This window comes from Bos indicus, chromosome 5 (genome assembly GCF_029378745.1).
Source record: "Bos indicus isolate NIAB-ARS_2022 breed Sahiwal x Tharparkar chromosome 5, NIAB-ARS_B.indTharparkar_mat_pri_1.0, whole genome shotgun sequence".
NCBI lineage: Eukaryota > Metazoa > Chordata > Mammalia > Artiodactyla > Bovidae > Bos > Bos indicus.
Window position 1 is genome coordinate 114456026 of NC_091764.1, and position 23809 is coordinate 114479834.

A 23809-nucleotide genomic window follows, 5' to 3' on the forward strand; every position below is an offset into this window, starting at 1 on the left:
TGGGCAGAGAATGGGTGCAGCCTTTGCCCCAAGCCCGGGGAGGAGGTCCCGTCCACCCTCTACACATCCAGGAAGGCCAGCCCAGGCTCCTGAAGGGCCCAGGCACACTGCCTGGCTCTGCTCGAGCCCCAAGCATGGCCCTCCACTGGCCTCAGCCGGGATGGGTGCCGGGCCTAATACCAGGCTCAGCCCCCCGGGGACAAACACCTTACCAGGGAGGGGATGGGTACGCAGAGGGCAACCCCTCCCTGGCTCGGCTCATGCAGACGTGGGAGGTGTCATCCTCACCCCGAATCGGGCGACCCATGACCTCTCCTGACACCTGTTTGGAGTGAGGCTGGCAGAGCCTTGGACACAGGCTCCTACCGGAGCCCCTACCTCCACGCCAGGTTCTAACTGGGAGCGAGCGGGAGCGATCACCACCCGGTGAGGCGTCTGATGAACAACCTGGTGTGAGCACTTGACCTGAGGGGCACAGGAAGGCCCCTGGCCTGGGTTTCGGGGCCTCTGCCTTCATGTTTTAACTTCCAAAACCCACTGGGGGCGCCCCTGTGCTGGCTGACAGCACCCACGAGCATCCCCTGCTGCCCTGTGGGAGTCAGGGTCTCCCATCACCCCCACCCCAGGATGCGGGGACAGGCGGGGGATTCCATCCCCAAGACCCCAGGTTTAAGTGCTGGAGTCAGGATTCAGGGCTGGCTCAGGATTCAGGTTCCCAGGTGTCGGTCATGACAGAGACGGGCCTCAGCTCCACCAACGGTCCCTCCCTGGTCTGCTCTGAAATGGAACCAGTGCTGGGACCGTAAAGGCTGAACGCTGAAAAATCCTGGTGCTGGAGAAGACTCCTGAGAGTCCTTTGGACTGCAAGATCAACCCAGTCAATCCTAAAGGAAATCAGTCATGAATATTCACTGCTAGGACTGACGTTGAAGCTGAAGCGCCAATACTTTGGCCACCTGATGCAAAGAGCCAACTCACTAGAAAAGGTTCTGATGCTGGGAAAGATTGAGGGCAGGAGAAGGGGACAGCAGAGGATGAGATGGTTAGATAGCATCAGTGACTCAATGGATGTGAATCTGAGCAAACTCTGGGAGATGATGAAGGACAGGGGAGCCTGGTGTGCTGGAGTCCATGCTGGACATGATCTAGCAATTGAACTCCTAGGAAATCAAGCTTTGGGTCAGGAACTGCTACAGCCTCAATATTTATATTTATCCAATTCATGTTGAAATCGTAACCCCCAGTGAGAGGTTGCTTGGTGGGGCCTTTGGGAGGTGACTAGCTCATGAGGGTGGGGCCCCCATGAATGGGATTAGAGCCCTTTTAAGAGACCCCAGAAACCTCCCTCATCCATCACATGAGGACACAGTGAGAAGACAGCTGACGGAGTCAGGAAGAGGGTCCCCTTGACCTTAGGCCACCCCAACCTGCAGAACTGAGAGATTTCAGTTGTTTAAAGCACCCAAACCCAAACAGACTAGACAGGGGCGTGGAGACCTGAACACCACCTCGTTACTTCTGTTTTTCAAAGGACGTTTGTGCATACTCAACCATGTCTGACTCTGTGACCCCATGGACTGTAGCCCGGCAGGGCTCTCTGTCCATGGGATCTCCCAGGCAACAAGAGTGGAGCGGGTTGCCACTTCCTCCTCCAGGGGATCTTCCCGACCCACGGATCGAACCTGTGTCTCCCACGCCTCCTGCACTGGCAGGCCACTCCTCCCCACTGTGCCACCCAGGAAGCCCCTTCTCAAAGCCCTCCTCCTGGTACTCTGGTTTTCTTCGACACCCAGCGGGAAACAACTGACAGACCAGGCAGGCCTGTGGCTCCAGGGCCCCGAGGAGAAAAGGGAGGCGGAGGCACAGAAGGCGGGCTTTACTGCAAATCAAGAGCAGACAGGACACGGCAGCTCTCTGTGGGGAAGACCAGAGACGAGGCATCCTGCCCTCCAACCTCTGCTTGGCTGGAGGGAGGGGTGCTTCCCCGGAACACAGGCTGAACTTGCGGGTAACAGACAGGATGGACAGACACGCCCCGGCACACACAGGTGGGCGGCACAGTCAAGTCCAGTTCTGCTACAAGGATCACTCTTGGCTTCAGAGTGAAACAAGCACCGCCCCCCCTCAACACACACGCACACGCGCGCCCGAGTGAAAGCTCTGCAGGCAGCTCCCCTACAGAAGTCGGACCCACCGTCTGGTGAGCTGGGCCTGGGTACACAGTGGCTATACAGACTATGCTGCAAATGGACTCAAAATTCCAGAAACATAATGAAGAACAAGAATTCTGCGTTTTCTTCCCATAAATGAAAAAGTAACAAAAATCCCACTTTTTGACTCACTGGTGGAAGGCAGCCTCTGACCGAAACACCAAGTTCTCCCTGGAATTGTCTTTCTCAGCCATCCACCACCTGGTATCTGCTGTCCGCCTGTCCCCGAGCCCCCTCACCAGAGTGTCCCAGCCAACCTCAGATGAGAGGAGGACCCCTGTGGGGCCCAGTGGGCTGGGAGGATCTGGCACCACATTTCGGCCTGTCCATGGGCCCGGATGGAATGGCAACAGCAGCCGAGGGCAGTGGGCTCCCGCCCTGGAGCCTCAAGGGAGGTTTTGCTGGTGAAGGTTCGACTCTGGGGGTGAGAAGTTTGGCTCTGAGAAGCCAGCTCCCTGGGGTGTGATCTGGGGACGACTGTCCCAGGGTCTGGGGTGGAGCGTGGTAACAGCCAGTCTCCTGTTAGCATCTGGGTTCCCACGAGTGTTCCTGGGGACCTCCTTCCTGAGGACACCTTGTCATGCTCCCTGGAACCCCTTTCACAAACACCTCTGGAAGCACAGCACCCCAGGGACCAAGCTCTCTCGGATAAAGCCCTTGGCTGAGCTGATACTGACCACTGCACAGACGCTGGAAAGGGGCATGTGGGCTGGGGCCTGACCGAGCGGAGGGGGGCCCCTGAGCCCCAGGGTGGGAGGCTGGGACGATGGCTCGCGGGGGGTGTGGGGGGACACTTTGCAGAAGCAGCTCCGAGAACTGAGGCTGGAATCTGCCCACAAGCACTCGCAGGAGGGCCAGCGGTGCCTAGAGGAGGCGGGTGACAGGGCAGCCGTCGGGCTCGTCCAGGAACAAGGTGCTGAAGACGTCGTTGAAGAAGCTCGGGTGGTACCTGCAGGCCCGCTCACAGTCCGGGTTGAAGTTCACCTCCAGGATCTGCGGCTGCATCACCCGCTCCCCTGATGGCACAGGAGCACGGGCTGTCTTACTCCGAGGAGCGGGGGCCTGGGACGGGGGTGCTGGGGGCCGCGAGGCTTCTCCGGGGGGCCTGGCCTGAAGCCTGCTCTGGCAGGGGGAAGGCCGGGGCTGCCTCCAACCCCGGGAGTGCCACGAGCCACCACAGCACGCTCAGATGCCTAGTTCAGTGGGACCCTGGGCCACTCTCCTCGCATGCAGGGCGCCTTTCCTCACGAGCCCTCTCCTGACACCACGGCCACCCGCTTCCCTTTCCTCCTTGTGCTCCACCCTGCAGGCTGCGGACCCTCAGGGTGGGCCTCCTCTGATCCAGGTCTCTGGGCTAATCAGAGAAAAGGGACACAGGATAGCGTGGACCAGGCCGAGGCAACAGCACCCTCTCTCTGTCCCTGGGGGGCTGGCGTGGCGGCTGGAGGATCAGCTCTGGGTAAATGGGGGTGGGGTTGGGGAGCCCCCTCACCATCGGGACGACTGTCCCACTTCAACATGAGGTCAACCGCGTACACGGCCCGGGATGAGGGGTAGTCGCAGAGGCCCAGCGGGGGCGGCCTGGCACACGCCACCTGGAACAGCTCCGTGAAGGCCTGGAAGATTTCAGCCTGGGGGCCGGGGGAGGGGGAGACAGGGTCAGGGGGCCTGCAGGCTGACGCTGGGACCAGCCCCTCAGAGCAGCCCTTCCTGAGCCCTGGTCTCCAAGCGGCCACGTCACCTCCTCCGACGTCCTTCACGACGCGGCTGCAGCCACCTCTGCCTGACTCTTGCTGCCCTCTCACCTGGTACCCACTCCCTGCAGACCTGTGTACCCCCACCTCAGAGCTGTCATGGCAGGATGGGGGGACCAGCCTGTATCCCCCCAAGTGTGCGATTCCTGGGATGCACAGAGCCCGTGTCTGTTCCAAGGGTGGTCCTGAAGACGCTGCCTGGCTCCTCCCCTCCCCAAGGAGCCCTCGTGACACCCCACTAGGGCCAGAGGGGAGGACGGGGGTCTCGCCCGTACACTCCCCCTCTGGCGGAGGAGCAGGACCACCAAGAGGAGGCGAAGGCCCCCCACGTGCCCGACGCGGCCCACGAGGCAAGCCCTGGCCCCTCGAGCTTGGCCAGCACTCACCTGGACGCTCTTCCAGGGGAATTCTGGGTACTGCTTCTCAAACTCTGGGATGAACTCGTTGTAGTGCACCTACAACAGACACAGGGCCCGTCACACTCCGCCCGGGGTCTCCTCTGGGCAGGGACGAGAGAGGCCTGGCCTGCCCTGCCTTCACACAGAGCTGACACTCGCTGGGGCCCCGGAAGGCGCCCACAGCCTCTCCAGCTCCACCCCTGCCGGCACAATCGGGGGCAGGAGATGGGGTCTGAGCTCTGGACACGTTTACTTGCCAAGGTCTCAGTGTTTCCATCTATAAAATGGGACAGTGCTCCTCGCCCTGCTTTGCAGGTGGCTGTGAGGTTCCAGTGAGGCAGTGAATGCCCAAAGGGCCGGCCAACGGGTCACCATGTCCCTCTCAGAATGGTCACTGGAAGCAGAACTCGGACCTGACCCTGCAGGGCCCATGTCTGAGCTCAGCAATGGCTCAGAACACCTGCAGAGACAGCAAGGGCTTCTCAGGCCAAGACTGCACCCAGCACACACCTGAGCACGCTGGTCGTCAGCTCAGGTTCCTCCCACAGAGGACCAAGACAGGCTCCCTAAGGAAGCCCAGCGTCCACACCCTGCTGGACACGCATCCCCCATGCGGGGCATCAGAGGAGATGTGACCCTCAGGATGACGCCTGCTCCACAGAGGGAAGGCGCTCAGGCCTCAGAAATGACCTGAGTTATATCCCAGAGCTCCGGGTCCTAGGGACCAGCTGCCAACACAGCACTGGACAAGAGGAGGGACATGCAGGAGTAGCCCTGCTGGGTGGGCACGTGGCCTGGCCCCTCTGACAGCGCAGGGCCCCCCAGAGAATATCACACACACAGAAGAGCGAGTGTTGAGCACAGCTCAGGGCTTCCCTGGTGGCTCAGAATGTAAAGAATCTGCCTGTGATACAGGAGACCTGGGTTTGATCCCTGGATCGTGGCAACCCACTCCAGTATTCTCGCCTCGAGAATTCCATGGAGAGACTGGCGGGGGCGGGAGGGGGAGTATGTCACAAAGTGTGGGACACAATGAAGTGACTCATATACATACACAGAGTTCAGTTTACTAACACATCACCGTGTGCCTGGGAAGTAATAGCCCCATGCTCAGGAGCAGCTGCTTTCTGGAAGCGGGGGCCACAGGGCCACGGCAGGGCGGTACGGGGCAGGGCGGTACGGGGCAGGGCGGACAGCGGCTGTGCCCTACCTCCTGTCTGCCCTGAACAATCAGGACCAACACGCCTCCGGGCTCTCTTCCTCCACCGGGAGCTGGGCCCTCCTCTGCCCGGTGCAGCCTCCCTCACTGACCCCAGGTGCTCCGCAGGCCAGCTGGGAGTTGATGCCCTCATCTCAAAGAAGCTTTGTCCCCATGTCCTGTTACTCGAGGCACCCAGGCAGCCCGGGGAAGACAGAGGGTCCAGGCGGGGTCATAGGCCAGCAGCAGCCACCCGCCCTGGGGGCCGTGCAACACGAACCAGGGAACTTATCTCGACCTGAGCTGAGCGTCGTGTGCCCCTCCGAGCACTGGGGGCAGTGGTGGGAGGAGCCGCAGGTCCCAGAGGGCAGCTCCCCGGACCAGTACACAGCCGGCCCGGAAGACACGCTGACAGGCGTGGGGTCCCATCTGCATCAGCCTCCACAGGGACCTGGCTCCCCAGGCCCCGCCAGGGCTCACCTGCTTCAGCACCACTTCCGGGTCATAGTTCATGACAGTGAAATGCTTCTCGTAGTCGTCCAGGTCGTTGAGGGCAAAGGGCCTGCAGGACAAGCAGACGGACACTCAAGTCGGTCCTGAGCGAGGCCGGTCCCAGCGGGGTAGGCAGGCAGGCGCTCAGAGCCCCCTAGCCAAGCATCTGTTCTGCCCCTGGTAAGAGCGGGCGGGGTGGTCCCACGGCCCCTGTGGGCTCACCACTAGACCCCTGCAAGTCCCTCAACATCGACAGGGTGTGCAGGGGTGGGGGCCTGTCACACGAGGGGGGTTGACTTGGGGAGGGTTACTGCCGGTTACCAGAAACGGGCTCAGTGGGGTACCTGCTGGAGAAGGAGCCCCGGTCCGGGCGTTCTCATCCAGAGTGAAAGAGGCACCCCCCCAATCCCCAGCCCAGCTCCCCCCAATCCCCGGCCCAGCCACCCACCTGCCACCCAGCCTTCATTACCGGTTGGAGAACCGCAGCCAGAACACGTCGTAGACGAACAACCTCAGGGGCTTAACCGACCGCAGCAGCAGGATGTAGCGGATGTCGAACTTGACCCTCCCCACGTCTTCCCGGAGGAACAAGACGGGACTTTCGATGTACTTGGACACAACCTGAGGACGGAAGCAGGCTCGCGGGTGCTCCTCTCGCCGCGGCCAGGATGGAGCGGCCCGGCCTCCTGGCTGCAGCTTGCGCCCAGGGACACCCGAGCGCGGTCACGCCTGCAGAAGCGGACTCGCTCTCGAGCCTACTTCCCCGCAACCCCGGGCTCAAGGGCCCCCGACTTGGTATCTGCCCCCCGCACTCTGCGTCTCCCTGTCTTTTCACACCTGTGTCTAAACTGCAACAAGCTCTTTCTCTTCATTATTAGTTGAGAGAAAAGATACCATGGATTTTTAGGCTTTGAAAACTGGAAACAAATTCTCAGCCGAAGTCCACCGGCTCCCCATCCCAGGGCTGGCAACCTCCCTAGCGGTCATCTGGTGACTTGTCTCTCTCAGGCCTCTGTCTGTCCAGGAGCAGAACCTGTGTCCTTCACCTCCCCCACTGCTGGCTCCCCGTCACTACAGCACTCCACCCAGGGCCCTAAGGGGCTCCCTGGCCCGGCCACCTCCCTCCTGTGGGTGGTCCCTGGGGGGGCCCCCTCCCTGATGGCAAGGGCAGTGAGCAGCGACTCCTCCCAGCTGAGCAACGACACTGCCACCAGGACCCGCCCTTGAGAGCAGGCTTCCCCCCAACCTCCCAGTGCCCCAAGGCCCCACCTTGGGGGAGCTCTCGCGGTGCCGGACAATGCTGTGCAGGTTCTTGGTGATGTGGGTGTCCAGGCTGCGGGCCAGGTTCCAGGGCTTGCAGATCCAGTGGTTGTCCTCGCCCCTGGGAGCAGAGGAGTTGGCTAGGCTGTGTGTCCCCAGGACTGCGGCTGCAGAGGGGGCCGAGGGAGGGGTCCCAGAGGAGACCTCAGAGGCTGGGCTTCGGGAGCCAGCAGTTGGCTGAGGCCAAGGGAGCTGCCCTCTAGGTGGAAGGGCCGTTGAGCCCCGTAACGGGCACGTGGCAGGCGCTCGGCCATGGGGCGGGCCAGGCAGAGGGGGACAGGGGTGGTCAGAGAGGGGGCCACAGGAGCCTGCCGGGCGTTGGTGGTGGGGGCGGGTCTCAGCTAGCGGGGCGCGCGGGGGAGCTCACCGCCTCTCCCGCTGCTGGAAGTAGCTGATGAACTGGGGCAGCTCCGTGCGCAGGTTGAAGGTGCGGGGCAGCCAGGCCGGGCCCTCGGGGCCGCCTGCCCGGCGTGCGACGGAGGCCAGGCAGTCCTTTACCGTCAGCAGGCTCTCGCAGGGGAACTGGTTCAGCAGCACATTGGGCCTCTCCTGGCTCAGCCTCCTGCGGGGCCCAGGCAGGCGCCGCAGGTCAGGAGGCGGCGGCTTCCGGGGCGGGCGGGCCGGGCCCTGGGCTGGGAGGTGGCTCACCTGTAGTCCTTGAAGTGCGAGAAGTTGTAGAGGACATCGGCTTCCGCCTCGCTCTGGGTGAAGGTGAAGCGCGGGTGGGTGAGGTGGCTGAGCACCTGCTGGATGTCCGTGTAGACCCTGCGGGGGAGGGGCTTCGGTCACACTGCACACCCGCCCAGCGGTGGGGCCCTCAGACCCTGGCAACCCCGCATCCCCCACTTGTGAGACGGGACCCCAGGGCCCGCCGCCTCGTGCTCATCCTGAGCATGAAACAGGACAACCCCAGTATTTCCCTGACCCGGGCTTGTTCCTCCCACATGCAAACAGGGTGGGCAGACACACTTAGAGGGCTGCCCTCAGAGAAGCGAGCCGGCGCCCCTGGGCCTCATTCCACGCTGGCACCAGCCCTGGCCCTGGGCAGGGGAGAGGATGCGGAGGCCTGGGTGCGTGTCTGCCAGGGGCAGTAGATGTGGTCACACTGTGAAAGCGACGGGGCTGCGAGTGAAGGCGGGAGGGAGACAGGACCCCACCTGGACAGTGATCCAGGCGCGGGGGGAGAGGCACAGCCAGCACGAGGCATCTAGCTCATGGCCAGTCATGGCTGGGGATGAGGCTGTGGGGCCTCGGTGCAGCCTCCGACCAGAGGAAGCGGAGGGGTGTTGGGCGGTGGCCTCGGGGAAGGGGAGGACAGCCAGACGGGAGGAAACCCCCAGGGCCTGGGGGGAAGGGACAGAGTGAGGAGGTTTGGGCAGCCAGACAGAGGGGACCCCCTGGAGACGGAGGCCAAGCTGCCCCAAGGTGGCTCTGTTATCTGTGGGGGCATCCCCCTGCACCTCCACTTCCTCGCCTGTAAAATGGACCGTCTGCTTTCACCCTGGGCTCGCAGGCCTACCTGGCCCGACGGAAGCTGCCAGTCCACAGCTGCAGACAGCTGGGAGTGACCCTTCCTGGCGGTCTGGGTGCCCAGCACGGGCTGGCTCCCGGCTCACCCTCCCTTCTCGGGCATCCCTCTGTGACCCTGAGACCCTATCCCTGGAGGTCCTGTCAGTGCTGTGCTGCCTGGAGGCGGCAGCCTGCATGGGGGATGTCCCAGGAGTCTGGGGAGTGCGCGAGGAAAGGCAGCGAGGAGAAGTCTCGTCATAGTCCGGGGGTGCGGGCGGGCTACGCACTTGAAGACGTGGTCGCAGGGGTACCCTGCAGGGCTGATGGCCAGGGGCAGCTTCTCCTTGTTCTCCTCCAGTATGGCCTAGAAAGGAAACACTGGAGGTAGAAAGAGAGCTTCAAGAAAGGGAGCAAGTGAGCACAGGCCTCCTCCCCCCGCACACCAGGCTTCTGTGACCCTGGGGGGCACACCTGGGCTCAGGTAGAGCCCTTCTCGGTGCTGGGGTGCCTGGAGCCCTCTGATCACTCCTGCCCCAGAATTCTGGGGCTCGAGGTCCCTCAGGTCCTGAACAGCCTGTTTGGTGTCAAAAGAACAGTGTAGACACTGCTCTCAACCTTCTCGTCGCTTCTAAACGCCTCTTCCAAGTCACAGGCCGCCCAGAAGGTGCTGGGCCTGTCCCGGGAAGGGGCTGCTCTGAGGGTTAAGCGGCGTGGTGGTTTAAAACCTGTTCACATACTCTCTGACATTCCTTTCAAAAGGCAAAGTTAATAACGCATCTCCCCTTGAGCGCTGGCTGGGCTGAATGATGTGTTTATAACCCATGGGAAGAAGCGGAGTCTGCAAACTCGTGAAAGGACCTGTGGCCTCCTCCCATCTCCCCTCCGGTCACTTCCTCCCAGAGTGTCAGCCTCCATGTCCCAAGGACACTCAAGAGGCCCCCCAGCCACAGCCAGCGCCGCCTTCCCAGGCCTGAGTGTGCCCCGTGGGGGCTGGTCCTCAGCCCGACCAAGCCTCAGATGACAGCCTGACTGTGCTCACGAGCGAGCCAGGGCCAGAAACGCCCAGCTAAGCTGGCTGGGCTTAGCTCCTTTCCACAGAAAGCAAGACAAAGCAAACGTCTGCGGCTCTGAGCAGCTATGTTTCGGAACAAACTGTTATCTGGCACTAGCTGACTAATACAGGCAACCCCAGGGCCCAGAGCACAGGCCTGACCCAAATGGGTCAAAAATCACCAGGATGTTTAAGAAAACCGGTGTCTGAACTCTTCTCCTCGTCTTGGGCCAGTGGGGGGCATTCCCCCTAAACCCCCCCAAATTACTGATTTCAATTCACGTTCCTTGAACAACCTCAAGACCAGGAAGTCTTTGTCTCTAAGCCACTCGTCAACCACGCCTCTGCGTTCACGCACTCATTCAAGTGTTTAATAAGCACCTACTAAGTGCAGGCACTCTAGAGGCTCTGAAATACACCTCTGAATTAAGAAGGGTGATCACTGGGTTTCTGACAGGGCTCCATCACCACTGGCTTAAATTCACAGGGAAAAGTGCCAAGCGGCCCAGCGCGCCGGCCCAGGCCTCCCGGTCAGAGAAGCACGGGACAGCTAACCCCAGGCACGCTGCCCGCTCGTCAGCGCGGGACTGGCTCGTTTCCTCCTCTCACCATCCTCGGTGAGCGTCTGAAGGACTGGTGCGGGGCAGAGAAACGTCAACATGCTGCGAAAAGGCTAGAGCCTCGACCCACAAGTCACCAGGCCCCTCCGGGTGTGGACTCCAGCTCTTCCGCCAGCCGTGTGGCCTTTGACAAGTTACTTGATTTCTCTGTGCATCAGTTTCCTCACCCCCCGTTACATAACGATACAACAGGACTGGAGATCGTACTGTGAGGGTTACAGCTGAGCACGCCCGTAAGTGCTAAGCAGAGGCTCGTGCATCTCTCGGTTTCTCACTGGGACGAGCGGATGAGAAGCAGTGGCTGGAGATGAGAGGCGGGGAGGAGGAGTAGGGGCTGGAGTGTTAATTCCTGCTCGGCTCTGCCTGGTTCTGCTCCCACTGGCTCCGCTTGCCGCCCTGCCCCCGGCTGTACCAACCCTGGCTCCCTAGGCTGGCCTGCCCCACGGGCCGGGCCCTGCACGAACTGCCCACCAGCCTGGCCCTGTGAGTGGGTCCCAGACAACGGACTGTCATCCGCAGCTACAATGCTCGTGATGACCACCTGTGGGCCTACTGTGCACCATGGAAACATACCGTGCCATGTGTAAACAGTGTCCTCACAGCCCCGGTGAGGGAGGTGTCAGGAGACAAGGGAATGGTCCCGAGCCGGGATTCACAGCCCAGCTGCACGGCCCCCACCCCAGACCCCATAATGAGGAGCAGCAGTATTGCATGCCCCCCGCCGTCCACCACCCCCACCCCCGCCTCCAGAAGGACAGTTCCCAGCATCGCGACCCTGGGCTGTGGGCTGAGCTGATGCCAAGCGGTGCAGCCACACGCAGCTCATGTTCACTTGCCAAGCTCTGAGCCCCTTGTCTCACAGACACCCCCAGACTCCTCTCTACCTCCCACGGCAGCCAGCTGCGGCTTGGCCATATCTGGTGACCTGGCGGAGGAGGTTCCAGAAGCCACCGGGCAAACAGGCCCAGGGGGTCAGGGCCAAGGTCCCACCTGGTAGTGCTCGGCGGGCGGCTCGGGCGTGGATGAACTGAGGTCCAGCAGGTCGGTGGGGGCCCAGGGCAGCAGCATGCACCTCCGGATCAGCGGGTCGGCCTCTCCGTAGGCGAAGTCCCGGGTCACCTCCTCTGCACCAGGACACGTGGGCTGTCAGCGGGGCGGCAGGAGAGCGGCCGGCCCTTCCTCGGGGGGTGGCGGGGCCCCACTTACCGCCCGTGTCCAGGTCCCGCAGGGGCCACAGCAGCGTGTAGGCCACCTGCTGGGGCATGTAGAAGAAGGGGGCGGTGGCAAAGCTGGGCACGTCCGCGTGCTGGATGCGCGACCCGAACTCATCCATGATGTACCACACGGGCACCTTCTCCTCAGCCGTCTGCGGGCGGAGCACACACCACCCTCACCTACAGGTCCTCCGGTCCCCGCACCTTTCCTGGCGTTCACGACCCAAACACCGGCCGCCAGCCTGTCTACACTCAACTCTCAGGGCCTGGGACACCCACCAGGCACACCTCCAGTCCCCTGAACACAAGGCTGCCGGGCCAGGGGACTGCTGTGTGATCACGGGTGGGGTAAAGCTATGTGTAAAGGAGGCACTTAGCCTAGCAGCCACATGGGGGTGCTTGGTTTTGTGTGCGCCCCAGGGGGAGAATGCAGAGTTCAGGGAAGGCTTCCTGGAGGAGGTGACAGCTGCGATCACGAGAAACAACTTTTGTCTTTTCCCAGGCTGGAAGTCGTAGGGGGCTGGTGCGTGAAGGTGGGTCTGGGGGTGTGCTGGGAGTGATGTAAGCCTCAGAGCATGCTGAAGGGACTGGACTCTACTCCTGAAGGCAGGAAGAAATCACTAAGGGTATTTAAGAGCGTGCTGGAACCAGCAGGCACTGGGAAAGAGACAGCCAGGTCACTGGGCTCACGTCCAGGGGTCTGGGACAAGGCTGTGTCCAAGGCCACGTGGATACCTGGGTCTCCAGCACTGGCTGGCCCAGAGCAAAGAGTAACAGGCCCATGATGAAGTCGCAGGGAACCAGGGCAGCTCCCACTGGCCACGAGAAGGGGGTCTGCTCGCTTGCGGGGTCAGGGGACCATCTCCTGCCAGCCCCGACAGCATAAGGTCGCGCAGGCCCATCTGCCTCCCCTGGGGCCCGGCTGCCCGCTCACCCCGTGGGCCAGCTGGTAGGTCTGGTTGAACTTCCACATTTCCTCTAGCACCAGGTCCACGGCCTCGGCGCTGGGCAGCTCGCCGTGGAACTCGATGCCCATCAGGTTGGCCATGCGGTGCAGGAGCCCCGGCACCTGCTGCAGCTGCTGGCGGGCGTGCGTCACGCGGCACGTCCAGGCGTGGTCGATGAGGAAGATGCTGCGGGCACAGGCCACGGGGGGGTGGGTGAGGCTACCACACGGCAAGGCAAGAAGGGGTCTGGGTGAGGGCCAGCGGAGGGGCAGCCCCTCAAGGAGGAGGCCGGAGCTGTGGCCTGGACCCGGCACTGGGCCTGGGTGGGGGTCTGGCTCCCCCACTGTTTCAGTCTGGCAAACTCCCACCCATTTCAGTTTCTCAAACAGGGCAACACATCCCTACCCACCCCGTCATGGGGCTGCTGTGAGGATCAAATGAGACAAACAGCCGGCCGCCTCCATCGGGTCCTCGTGCGTTGAGGGATTGACTATTACAGTGATCACGGTGAACATGAAGTGTCCTTGGCTGGATTCTGAGCTGCTAGAAAGTGGGCCCATGCCCCCCACCTTGCTACCTGGAGGCCAATGCGCAAAGAAGCCCCACTCAGAGTTCACTCGCTTGCGCTCACCCGGGACCTCTGGGCATTGTTCAGAGGGTGCCAAGGCTTTGTGCGGAAGAGGCTTCAAGTCCTCATGTGTCCAGACAGGAAGCCCACCCAGTCGAGTCTCCTGGGCCGGCTACGTGGCTCCCACACCACCTCGTTGGAGGGCGAGGAGTTCCCCTGTAGGCCCGAGGCCCTGCCTGCCCCCAGCCCACCAGTCAGGCTGCCCGATACCACCCCAGCCTAGCTGGACGTTGACTCCCCAGTGCACAGGGTTCTGCCTGCTGGAGAAGCAGCTCTGGTCTCCCCACCCCACTAAAGCAAAAGGAACAGCGAACACTCCAGTCCTGCAGGCGGGGGCCAGCTCGCTGCACTCACACTTTCTGTTAGCACATCCTGAAACAAACGAAGACTTACTTCTGCCCTTGTGCACGGAGCCAAGAGCACCTGGGGGTGACCCAGGCAGACACACACAGGGGCTGCCGGGCACGGTGGGTGCGGGAGCGGACGGAGGCTGAGCCTGACCACTGGGGGAGACTCACAAAGGTCCGAGGGCAGACAGGGCCCGGAGCCATGCTCCCAACCTCGACACCATGCCCATCCGTCCCCAGACCTGCCTGCTAGTGTGAGTGGAGGGGGCAGGGAGGCAGGGAGCCCCTTGAGGAGGCCGCTGGGCCTGAGTCCCACGGCCGGCACAGGTGGGAACGGAGTGGGCACAGGCACAGGTCTGCTGTACTGAACTTAATGAGTTTCTGAGTCAGAGAACATGTGGGTGGTGGTGCCTGGCTGCTCTAATTACACGTGTGGCCCCTCCCACCCTACCAGGGGCCGGTGAAGGAGCTGGGAAAGCAGGAAGAGCTACGGACACAGACGCCCAGGGGCCCGCAGGGGCTGGCGAGTTCCTCCCCCACCACCCTGCCTGGGGTTTCAACAAAGTTACGCCTGTCCTGCCTGAGGACAGTCCCCCTGGCCCCTGGAAGGCAGGAATCCTGGGCTCCAGTCCTAGTCCTGGCCTTTCTACCCTGGGGCCCCGTGCAAGGCCCAGGCTCACCTCTGCCCCCTCAACCCCGAGTCCCGACTCGAGGAATCAACCAGGCCACGCTGCTCACATTCACTGATGTGAAGTTCAGGGCTCCTACACAGAGACCAGATTCAGCAGGAACAGTGGGGAGGCCCGGGGGCTGGGTCCCTGGAAAAGCCCAGGCTCACGAGTTAAGACGGCCCTGGGATGACACCCACACCTGTGACCAGCTGTGCGATCCTGGGTGAGCCCGTTCCCACGGGGTCCTCACTAGCAAGATGGGACCTCGCCACATGTGGTCATTGGGACCGCTGGGACAGGTTAAGAGGCACCTGGGGGGAGGCCGCTCTGCAGACGGTACGAAACACGGCAAACACAGGAACATCATCGGTGTCAGGGCCGATTGGGCCCTGAAGTCCAGCTGGAAACACAGCAGCCGCCATGCACCTCGTCTCAGGCCGGCTTAAGTGGCCAGTGGCCTGGCCTGGAGGAGCAAGAGCGCCCGCAGGAACTGCTTCTCCTGGGGGCGACGGCCGGGGTGACATCCTTCAAGAGGGAGCCGAGGCGTGGATGAGAGGGTCCCGCCCTCGGCTCCTTACCTGTTGGGGTCGGCCGCCTGGAGCCCGTTCTCATTGGTCACGATGACCTTGTAGCAGAGCTCGCCGCCGGGGTTGGGCTTCTTGCGCGCTTCCTGGGCCGCCTCATCCTCACTCTCCTCCTCTTCGGCTTCCTCCACCTGCATGATCCCGAACATCTCCCCAGCATCGAAAACCTGGGGGCCAGAGGCAGGGGGGCATTGGCAGGACACCCCGTTCCTGCCCCGTTCCTTCCGCCACACCCTGGCCTCTGGGATGAACTGAGCCCCGAGGAGGACAGGGCCTCTTTACTGTCCAGCTGCCCATCTTACACCCAGGAGACAGGTTCCCAATCAGTGGGAACAAGGTCCTCACCTCCCCCGCCAACACGGGCACCGTTATCAGGGTGCCCCAGCCTGTGGGACCCGCGCCTGGGGGAGGGACCGCCCGCGTACACCTCTCAGTGGCAGCCAGTCTGGGCTCCTGCTTCACAGGGAAAATGCAGCCCAGAAGGTGGAGGGGGCGGCTCTGCTCACAATGCCTGGAAGAGGCAGGATCGTGGCGGGCCAGGGACTTCAGCTCAGCTTTGTTCTCACCAGAACTACCAACCCAACGCCAGGGCAGCGGAGGAGATTCGGAAGGAAACAGGGGCGAGGGGGTGGGGGGTGCTCAAGAGCGCCCTGCAGCCACAGCCACCCAGGTCTGCACCAAGCAGGGCCTGGTGCTGGTCTCCTGGGGCCCTGGGCCAGAATGGGACAAAAGGAAAGGGTCTGGGTTTCCTTGTTTCCCTGGCAACCGCAAGCTTGGTGAAGGGGACAAGCCAGTTGGTCTCCACATGGCCACACTCAAGACCCTGTGTCTGCCACAAGTCGGCAGGTCACTGAGCCATTCCATGCCTCAGTTTCCCCATCCATACAATGGGAATATTAGGATCTACCTGTGACTTGTTGGGAGGGTTAGATGATTCACACACACACAGAGCATAAAAGCTACTCTGTAAGCACTTGCCACCATGACACTTCTGAGCCTAGTCTCTCAGCAGCGAAGGGACACCAGCCACCTTCCGGGGGAGCTGAGAGCAACACATCAAATCCAACGGCGCACAGAGGGACTCAACAAAGACCAGATGCCCCTAAAATGTACTTCCCACGACTCCACTAAAAAGAGGAGACACACTCATCTCGGCAGCTGGCAATCAGCCATCCATTCAGGCACGAGCAGCGCTGACGTGCTGGGCAGGACAGGCACTTGGGGGTGTGAGGATGAGTGACGTATGACCTTGCCCTGGGAGCTGATGACAGAGAGCCAGGAGGGGCCATCTGAGAGGCCGAGATAACCCCTGCAGGGGCGCCGTCCTCTGAAGTGAGTGGTGAAGGAAGCAGAAGATTAACTGATTTGGCTGCTCCAGGTCTCTGATGTGGAATCTTATAGTTGCAGACTCTGGGCTCTAGTTCTCTGACCAGGGATCAAACCTGGGCCCCCTGCATTGGGAGCGCAAAGTCTTAAGACACGGGGCCACCAGGAAAGTCCCAGGCAGGTCGTCAGGTGGTGGTGTGAGGACTCCAGGCAGAATAGCTGGGGCAGGAAGGGTTGTGGAGCTGGTCAGGTGCATCCCAGGGGAGCTAGGGCACTTTCTGGGATGGAGTCTTGAACCCCCAGCCCCCCAGAAAGTCTGGAGGCGGGGGAAGCCACAACCCTTTCTCTGGTTTGAGGTTTAGAAGAGAACAGCTCAGAGGCTGGAGTCCAACCCAGAACCCCAAATCTCCATCCCTCCACGCCCAAACCTGACAAGGGGGAGGGGGCAGTGTAGGGCCTGCCCTCTCCCAGCTGTGATACCATCCCTGTGACCACCATCCCTTCACAGAGGGTCTGGAGGAGTCCCTACTGAGGTAGGGGAGGGGAGTGGTTTTTGCAGCAGGGTAGTTCCCGGCCAGAAAGAGCTGAAATTGATTTCAAAACACTCCCCCTGGTTTCCAAGCCAGGGGGGGCAGGAGGGGCCCCCCTTCCTCGGTCAGCAGGTGCCTGTTCTGCCAGCAAACATCCTCCCCCACACCTGGGCCCCCAGCAGCACGTCTGTCAGAACAAGGGCTGCAGGTCTGGGTCTGGCAAAGTGGTGACTCACAGGTCTGCCCGTCACCCCAGCAAGGGAGGGCCATGGAAAAGTACTGGGTGCCCCTGAGCAGAGCAACGGTGGCCAGGATGGAGGGGACATTACACTTCAGTGACTACATGCCGGGCACACCTCTGCACCCAGACTCCACCAAGACCCTGGGAGCTCGGGCCATGTCTCCTGGACTTGGACTCAAGATGGGCAAGTGACTTGCACGAGCGACTTCACTGCCCACGGAGGCTGGCAGGGCCAGGGCTGGGGTGTTTCCACCTCGTGATCCATTCACCCAGCACCAGAAGACCATTTTATCCTTACAAGCTGCTGCGGTCCCCTCCTGCACAGCAGAGGCGTGGGACTAGGGCAAGTGCGTGGGAAATGCTGGCAAATGGAGGGCGGGCTTGAGGGGGAAAGAAATTCACTGTTACAAAAGGCAGGTGCCAATAACACTGTATCTTTTTTATAGCACCTACCCTTGTTTTGAACAGGAAGGTACTTGGTCCAACCCCCCTTCCCCATGTCAGAAGTCCAGAGTGCTGAGAGGGTGGGGTTCACCCAGCTGCCTCTGGGGTCCCAATTCACCACTTGCAGGGCTCAGTCTGTCTTGACCCAGGAAGCAGCCCGGAAAGGGCCTGGCTCCAGCTCAGAAGGTCCCAACAGGGGCCCGTGAATGTGCTCTGGCTTCAGCATCTGGGCAAACCACCAAAACCCAGGGCTGACCCCTCAGCTAGGACCCTGGAGAGACCCTTCGGAGGTAGAAGCTAGAGCACAGGCCAGCAGAAAGGAGCTGTCCCTACAACGGAGACCCTCGAAGCATCCGGGCTCTTAAAAAATAATTTTTTTTTTTAAACTTTTCGGTCGTGCCATGGCGCATGTGGGATTGAACCCCTGCCCCCTGCACTGGAAGCGTGGAGTCCGGACTGCCAGGGTAGTCTCCGAGCTCTTTTCATTTTTGTTTAGATGCCGTCTCTGCCTCCCACAGCCTCAGTTTTCCTTAATCAGCAAGATGACGGTGACCTGGGGCTCAAATCAAATGAAGGAACACGAAAGAATTCTATGAAGAAAGCTTCTAGTTCTGAGGTCGGACAGACCTTAGGAGGGTCACTTCCTCTCTCCGAGCCTCAGTCTTCTCAACTGCAGGAAAGGGGTGATGGATCCTAATCCTCACAGGGCTGCTTTGGGCTCGGATTGTGGAGGACGCAGCCCAGGGCCTGGCACGCACAACGGAAGCCAAAGTTCATTTTAGTTCCAGTTCTCGCCGCAGTGTTGGCAAGACCGGGGCCACAGGTAGAGGGTCCGGCCGCCGCTCTTAGGCCCCAAACCGCCACGGAAGTGAAAGTTTAAGGCGTTTGGGCATCAAGCCATGCTCAAATCTCCGGATCCGTGCATCTCCTGCGTCGTCCATCCACGCCGGCCCCCGACTCTCCCCGTGCGCGTCTCACCCAAGCCCGCCCGGGAACGCGCCTTCCCTCCCATCTCCACGCCGCCAACTTCCTCCGGCGCGCTCCCCCAACCTCTCGTGTCCTCCGCGGGGGGGGACCCTGGCCGCCCCACCCGAGCGGTTCTCGGCCCGGAGCCGGCCCGCTGACCACACCCTCCCAGGTAGAAAAGTCCAGAGCCACCCACCCCGGCGGCGCGCTCGGGACGCTGCGTGCGCGCCGCGAGGGCCCGCACCCAGACTTTCCCGGGGGCGCCCCGGGCCCGCTCTGCACCCCGGGCCTCCCCGCGCGGCGCCCCAACCCGCACCTCGTGCTCCAGCTTGTGCAGGAGGCGGCCCCAGTACCGCTCTGGGACTCCCGACGCACGCAGCGCCGGGCCGTGCAGCGCCGCGAACTCGGCCAGAGCCGCCCGCGCATCCTGCTCAGGGTCGAGGACCGACTCTGAGCCCGGCCCCGGCTCCGGATCTGGCGTCAGGACCCGGCTGCTGCGCTCCGGCGTCGGGTCGGCCTGCATGGCGCCACCGCCAGCGCCAGAAGCCCAGCTCGGCCGCGGAGCCCGCGGGCCCGGCCCTCCGAACTCAGCCCGCAAGCCCCGCCCGCCGAGGCCCACAAGCCCCGCCCTCCTCCGGGTTACCCCGCCGCCCCCGCCCGTCTCGGCCCGCAAGCTCCGCCCACAAGCCCTGGCGCCGGGCTGGCGGAAGGGCCGCCGGGGCAGCCGGGAGGCGGGGCCTCCCGAGAAGTGCGCGTGCGTGAGCGCGCGGGGGCGGAGCCTTTGTGGCTCTAGGGAGGGGGGGGGGCTGCCGGCGTGTGCGCACGCGCGGATGGTGTCGGGGTGGTGTCTTCTCGTTCAGCCCGAGGCTGTCTGGGCGGATGCCGGAAGTGAGGCTGTGGTCGAAACTGAATGGGTCTCTAGACTGCACCGAAAGGGGAAACGGAGGCTCAGAGATACTCGCGGGGCAGAGCAGCTTCCCCGAACGGCACCGATCCGGCCTTGATGACTCGCAGACCCACGGAGGCGGGGGGCAAGGAATCTCTCGTTCTTTTGAATGCGTCACCAGATTTTAGGTGCAGCAAAGCAGTGACCTGTCTCAGTTTCCTTACATTTGATTTAAGAATATGAATTTATTCAGACAAAACTGGGAGTTTTTTTTTTAATCCTTCTTAGAAATGCGTTGTATTGTTTCCCCCTTTTCAACTTTTCAGTAATTGTAATTTGCTGGAAAGTGCTGTTGCTGCTGCTAAGTTGCTTTAGTCGTGTCCGACTCTTCTGCGACCGAGTAGACGGCAACCCACCAGGCTCCTCTGTCCGTGGGATGCTCCAGGCAAGAATATTGGAGTGGGTTGCCATTTCCTTCTCCAGGAAAGTGCAAAGGCAAAGATTTTGTGTGTGGGTGCTTCAGTGGGTGAATATCTTGATTAAAATTATAAGCTGATTTTTAACAAAATGCACCAGTTTAGAGGACTTGTTCAATGGGACTAGAACACTTAAGTTGTGCAAAAGCTCAAACTTCCAAATTCCAGTTGGTGATGATGAAATAAAATTCACATTTTATGGCAAGACAGAAACTTAAACATAAAACGCCTCCCTTTTAGTGTAAATTGTACCTCTGCACTAACCAAACCTCCTTGGAAGATAACCTTCCTAATCTTATCAAGGATCTCTACTCCTTAGGAGATAAGCTTCCTTCTTAACCTTACAAGAGGCCACAGGGACCCACGACCCACTACTTGTTTTGTACACGTGGATCTGGATTGTGTAGACTGTTGATAATATATCATTTAATGTATAGCACTTTTGGAGAAGGAAATGGAGACCCACTCCAGTTTTCTTGCCTGGAAAATCCCATGGACAGAGGAGCCTGGCAATCTACAGTCCATGGGGTTTTAAGAGTCAGACACCATCTAGTGACTAAACCATAGCACTTTGTCTCAAAAACTTAAAACACAGCTGTAGGTCAGTCAGTAAAGAATCCACTGTAATGCAGGAGACCGAGGCTTGATACCTGGTTTGGGAAGATCCCTGGAGAAGGAAATGGCTAACCACTACAGTATTCTTGCCTGCGGAATCCCATGGACAGAGGAGCCTGGTGGGCTACAGTCCGCGGAGTCACAAAGAGTCCAATACAACTTAATGACTGCACTACCACCACCTCCCCGGCCAATGTATAGCACTCTGTCTCAGAAAGTTACCATACTGACCTTTTGAACTCTAACAGGCAAGACAGTCCTCACAGCTCTCTGAAAGACTGCTTCCCAGATTATAATATTTGGCTAGAATAAACATTTCCATTTCTTTAATTTTTTTCATTGACATAGTCAAGAAACATGTTATAGGGAAAAAAATGTTACTGCCATACTGGAGGGCTTCCCTGGTGGCTTGGACGGTAAAAAAATCTGCCTGCAATGCGGGAGACCTGAGTTCCATCCCTAGGTTGGGAAGATCCCCTGGAGAAGGGCCTGGCTACCCACTCCAGCATTCTTGCCTGGAGAACCCCTGCAGACAGAGGAGCCTGGCAAGCTACAGTCCGTGGAGTTGCAGAGTTGGACATTACCAAGTGACTAAGCGCAACATAGCCATACTGGAATACTTTTTTCTGTCTCGCATCAGCTGTGTCTCAAAAATTTTGCAGTTCAAGCACTGTGTGAAGAAGTATTTGTAAATTTTGGCAACTATGATATCTAATTCGACTGATACAATTTTACAGTTTGTTTGGATGTAATAATTACATCCAATTCCAGGTGTGTTTCTGCTTCATGGGTTTTTTGGTTTCTTTTTCAGGTTTTATTTTTGGCCATGGTGGGGGATTTGGGATTGTAGTTCTCCTGCCAGGGATTGAATCCATGCCCCCTGCAGGGGAAGCATGGATTCTTAACCACTGGACCACCGAAAGTCCCATGGTGTTCTTAATTTAGTAAGAATGTTAGTTCATCTATGCAGTACCTATTGAACTTTATACGAATATTACCATTTCAGGGGAAACAGTGGAAACAGTGTCAGGCTTTATTTTTTTGGGCTCCAAAAGGTGATTGCAGCCATGAAATTAAAAGATGCTTACTCCTTGGAAGGAAAGTTATGACCAACCTAGATAGCATATTCAAAAGCAGAGACATTACTTTGCCAACAAAGGTCCGTCTAGTCAAGACTATGATTTTTCCAGTAGTCATGTATGGATGTGAGAGTTGGACTGTGAAGAAAGCTGAGCGCCGAAGAATTGATGCATTTGAACTGTGGTGTTGGAGAAGACTCTTGAGAGTCCCTTGGACTGCAAGGAGATCCAACCAGTCCATTCTGAAGGAGATCAGCCCTGGGATTTCTTTGGAAGGAATGATGCTAAAGCTGAAACTCCAGTACTTTGGCCACCTCATGCGAAGAGTTGACTCATTGGAAAAGACTCTGATGCTGGGAGGGATTGGGGGCAGGAGGAGAAGGGGACGCCAGAGGATGAGATGGCTGGATGGCATCACTGACTCGATGGACGTGAGTTTGAGTGAACTCCGGGAGTTGGTGATGGACAGGGAGGCCTGGCGTGCTGCGATTCATGGGGTCGCAAAGAGTCGGACACGACTGAGCGACTGAACTGACTGACTGACCATTGCAAAAAAAAAAAAAAAAACAAAAACGCCTTCAGTGTTCAACTGTTAAACTAAATTTAGCTGAGTAGCATTCACAATAATGTTAGTTTGGAACCTTGGAGAGACTGAACTTTCCAAAACCTTAATTTTGATTGCATGAATTGGAAGCCAAAAATGGAAGCAATTAATGACTTTGGTACAATATGGCATCCACAATGAAATAATTTCTCAGCCAGGAGAGCCAGCACTTTAACAGTGAAAGGAGCACAAGAAAACTTGGAATTAGAAAAATGAGTGAAACAAATGTAAGAAAAAATCATTTGATCTAAATGAAGAGTCATGATTTATAGATTGTTACGTCAGTTCATTTCTGCAACCTCACATTCATTCATTCTGAGGCAGTCTTAAAATAATTGCTGACTTTTAAAGTTCATGTGATGCTTCTGAATGATTGATTTGTGGTGAAAATGCCTCTTTGGCCCCCATGGTGAAAGGCACACATCGACAAACATTTTGTAGAAGTTTCAGTTGCATAATCCTGAGAAATGAGAATATGGAACTTTTATTATCATTTTTAAATATTGAGTTAATTTAGTTATATTTAGTATAAATATAAATATAGTAATAATATAAATATTGAGTTAATTAATTTGGCCGTGCCTGGTGTTGGTTGCAGCTGGTGGAATCTTGTTGTTGTTTTGGTTTAGTTGTGGCACGTGGAATCTATTTAATAGTTCCCTGATCAGGGATTGAACCCTAGCCCCCTGTACTAGGAGTTCAGAGTCTTAGCCACTGGACCCCCAGGGAAGTCCCAAGAAATTAATTTTAAGTTAAATGTGGACTTTAAAAAGGCTTTATTGAGACTTCGCTGGTGGTCCAGTGGTTAAGAATCCGCCTTGGATTCTTGGAGTCCGCAGAGGACTCAGGTTTGATCCCTGGCTGGGGAACTTAGATCCCATGTGCTTCAACTCAGCCTGAGTGCCGTAACTAGAGAGGCCTTGCCGCAAAAGAAGCCACAACTAAGGCATGACACCGACGGATCAATAAAAATAAAGATCAAAAAGCTCATTGCTCCTGAAAGGTTTATCGCACGTTAAAGAAAAAAATACCAGGAAACAAAATAGAAATTAAAAACTGTGAGTTTATACCATACTTCTTCTGTCGCTCAGTCCTGTCTGACACTTTGCGACCCCGTGGACTGAAGCGTGCCAGGCCATCCTGTCCCTCACCATCTCCCAGAATTTGCCTGGGTTATTCCATGCAAGAAGGGACAAAACCCTCTGAACAATGAAAGTGTTCAACCTCTATACAGTCTGCAGCGGGAACACTCAGCCTCAATCTGCCACACATGACTCACCCATACCAATCATTTCCTGGAGTCTTCATGCACAGAAGACTATGCTTCAAAGTAAATGAACATGGAAGTTGCATCTGGTAGGCCACAAAACAGGCACACTCGGGTGGTTGGTAGGCAGGGGCAGCAGGGCCTCACTGTGAATATTTAGTACTGGTGTTGGAGAAGACTTTTGAGAGTCCCTTGGACTGCAAGGAGATCCAACCAGTTTATCCTAAAGGAAATCAGTCCTGAGTGTTCATTGGAAGGACTGTTGTTGAAGCTGAAACTCCAATACTTTGGCCACCTGATGCGAAGAACTGACTCATTTGAAAAGACCCTGATGCTGGGAAAGATTGAAGGCAGGAGGAGAAGGGGACGACAGAGGATGAGATGGTTGGATGGCATCACCGACTCGATGGACATGAGTTTGCGTAAACTCCA

General features: G+C 58.8%; 1 protein-coding gene across 1 annotated transcript; it reads right to left on the reverse strand.

The window, feature by feature from the left end:
• Nucleotides 1–1861: 1861 nt before the first annotated feature.
• Nucleotides 1862–19049, reverse strand: TTLL12 (tubulin tyrosine ligase like 12). Its single transcript, XM_019961942.2, has 14 exons — nt 18767–19049; nt 14938–15110; nt 12701–12899; nt 11759–11918; nt 11543–11676; nt 9169–9245; nt 8021–8137; nt 7740–7934; nt 7322–7433; nt 6522–6673; nt 6041–6122; nt 4351–4419; nt 3703–3841; nt 1862–3226 (listed from the first exon to the last, which is right to left on the reverse strand). The coding sequence occupies exons 1-14, from the start codon at nt 18971–18973 to the stop codon at nt 3075–3077; spliced, it is 1968 nt and encodes a 655-aa protein (XP_019817501.1). The 5' UTR covers nt 18974–19049; the 3' UTR covers nt 1862–3074.
• Between the last annotated feature and the right edge of the window lie 4760 nt (nt 19050–23809).

What these genes read in the sequence shown, in the direction of transcription:
- TTLL12 (XM_019961942.2), bottom strand. Translation starts at nt 18,973, where the DNA reads ATGCAGGCCGACCCGACGCCGGAGCGCAGCAGCCGGGTCCTGACGCCA. An exon ending in CCCTGCGACCACGTCTTCAA is followed by an intron (nt 8,138 to 9,168) that starts GTGCGTAGCCCG and finishes CCTCCCCCGCAG; the next exon opens with GGTCTACACGGACATCCAGC. An exon ending in GTGGGACAGTCGTCCCGATG is followed by an intron (nt 3,227 to 3,702) that starts GTGAGGGGGCTC and finishes CTGTGCCATCAG; the next exon opens with GGGAGCGGGTGATGCAGCCG.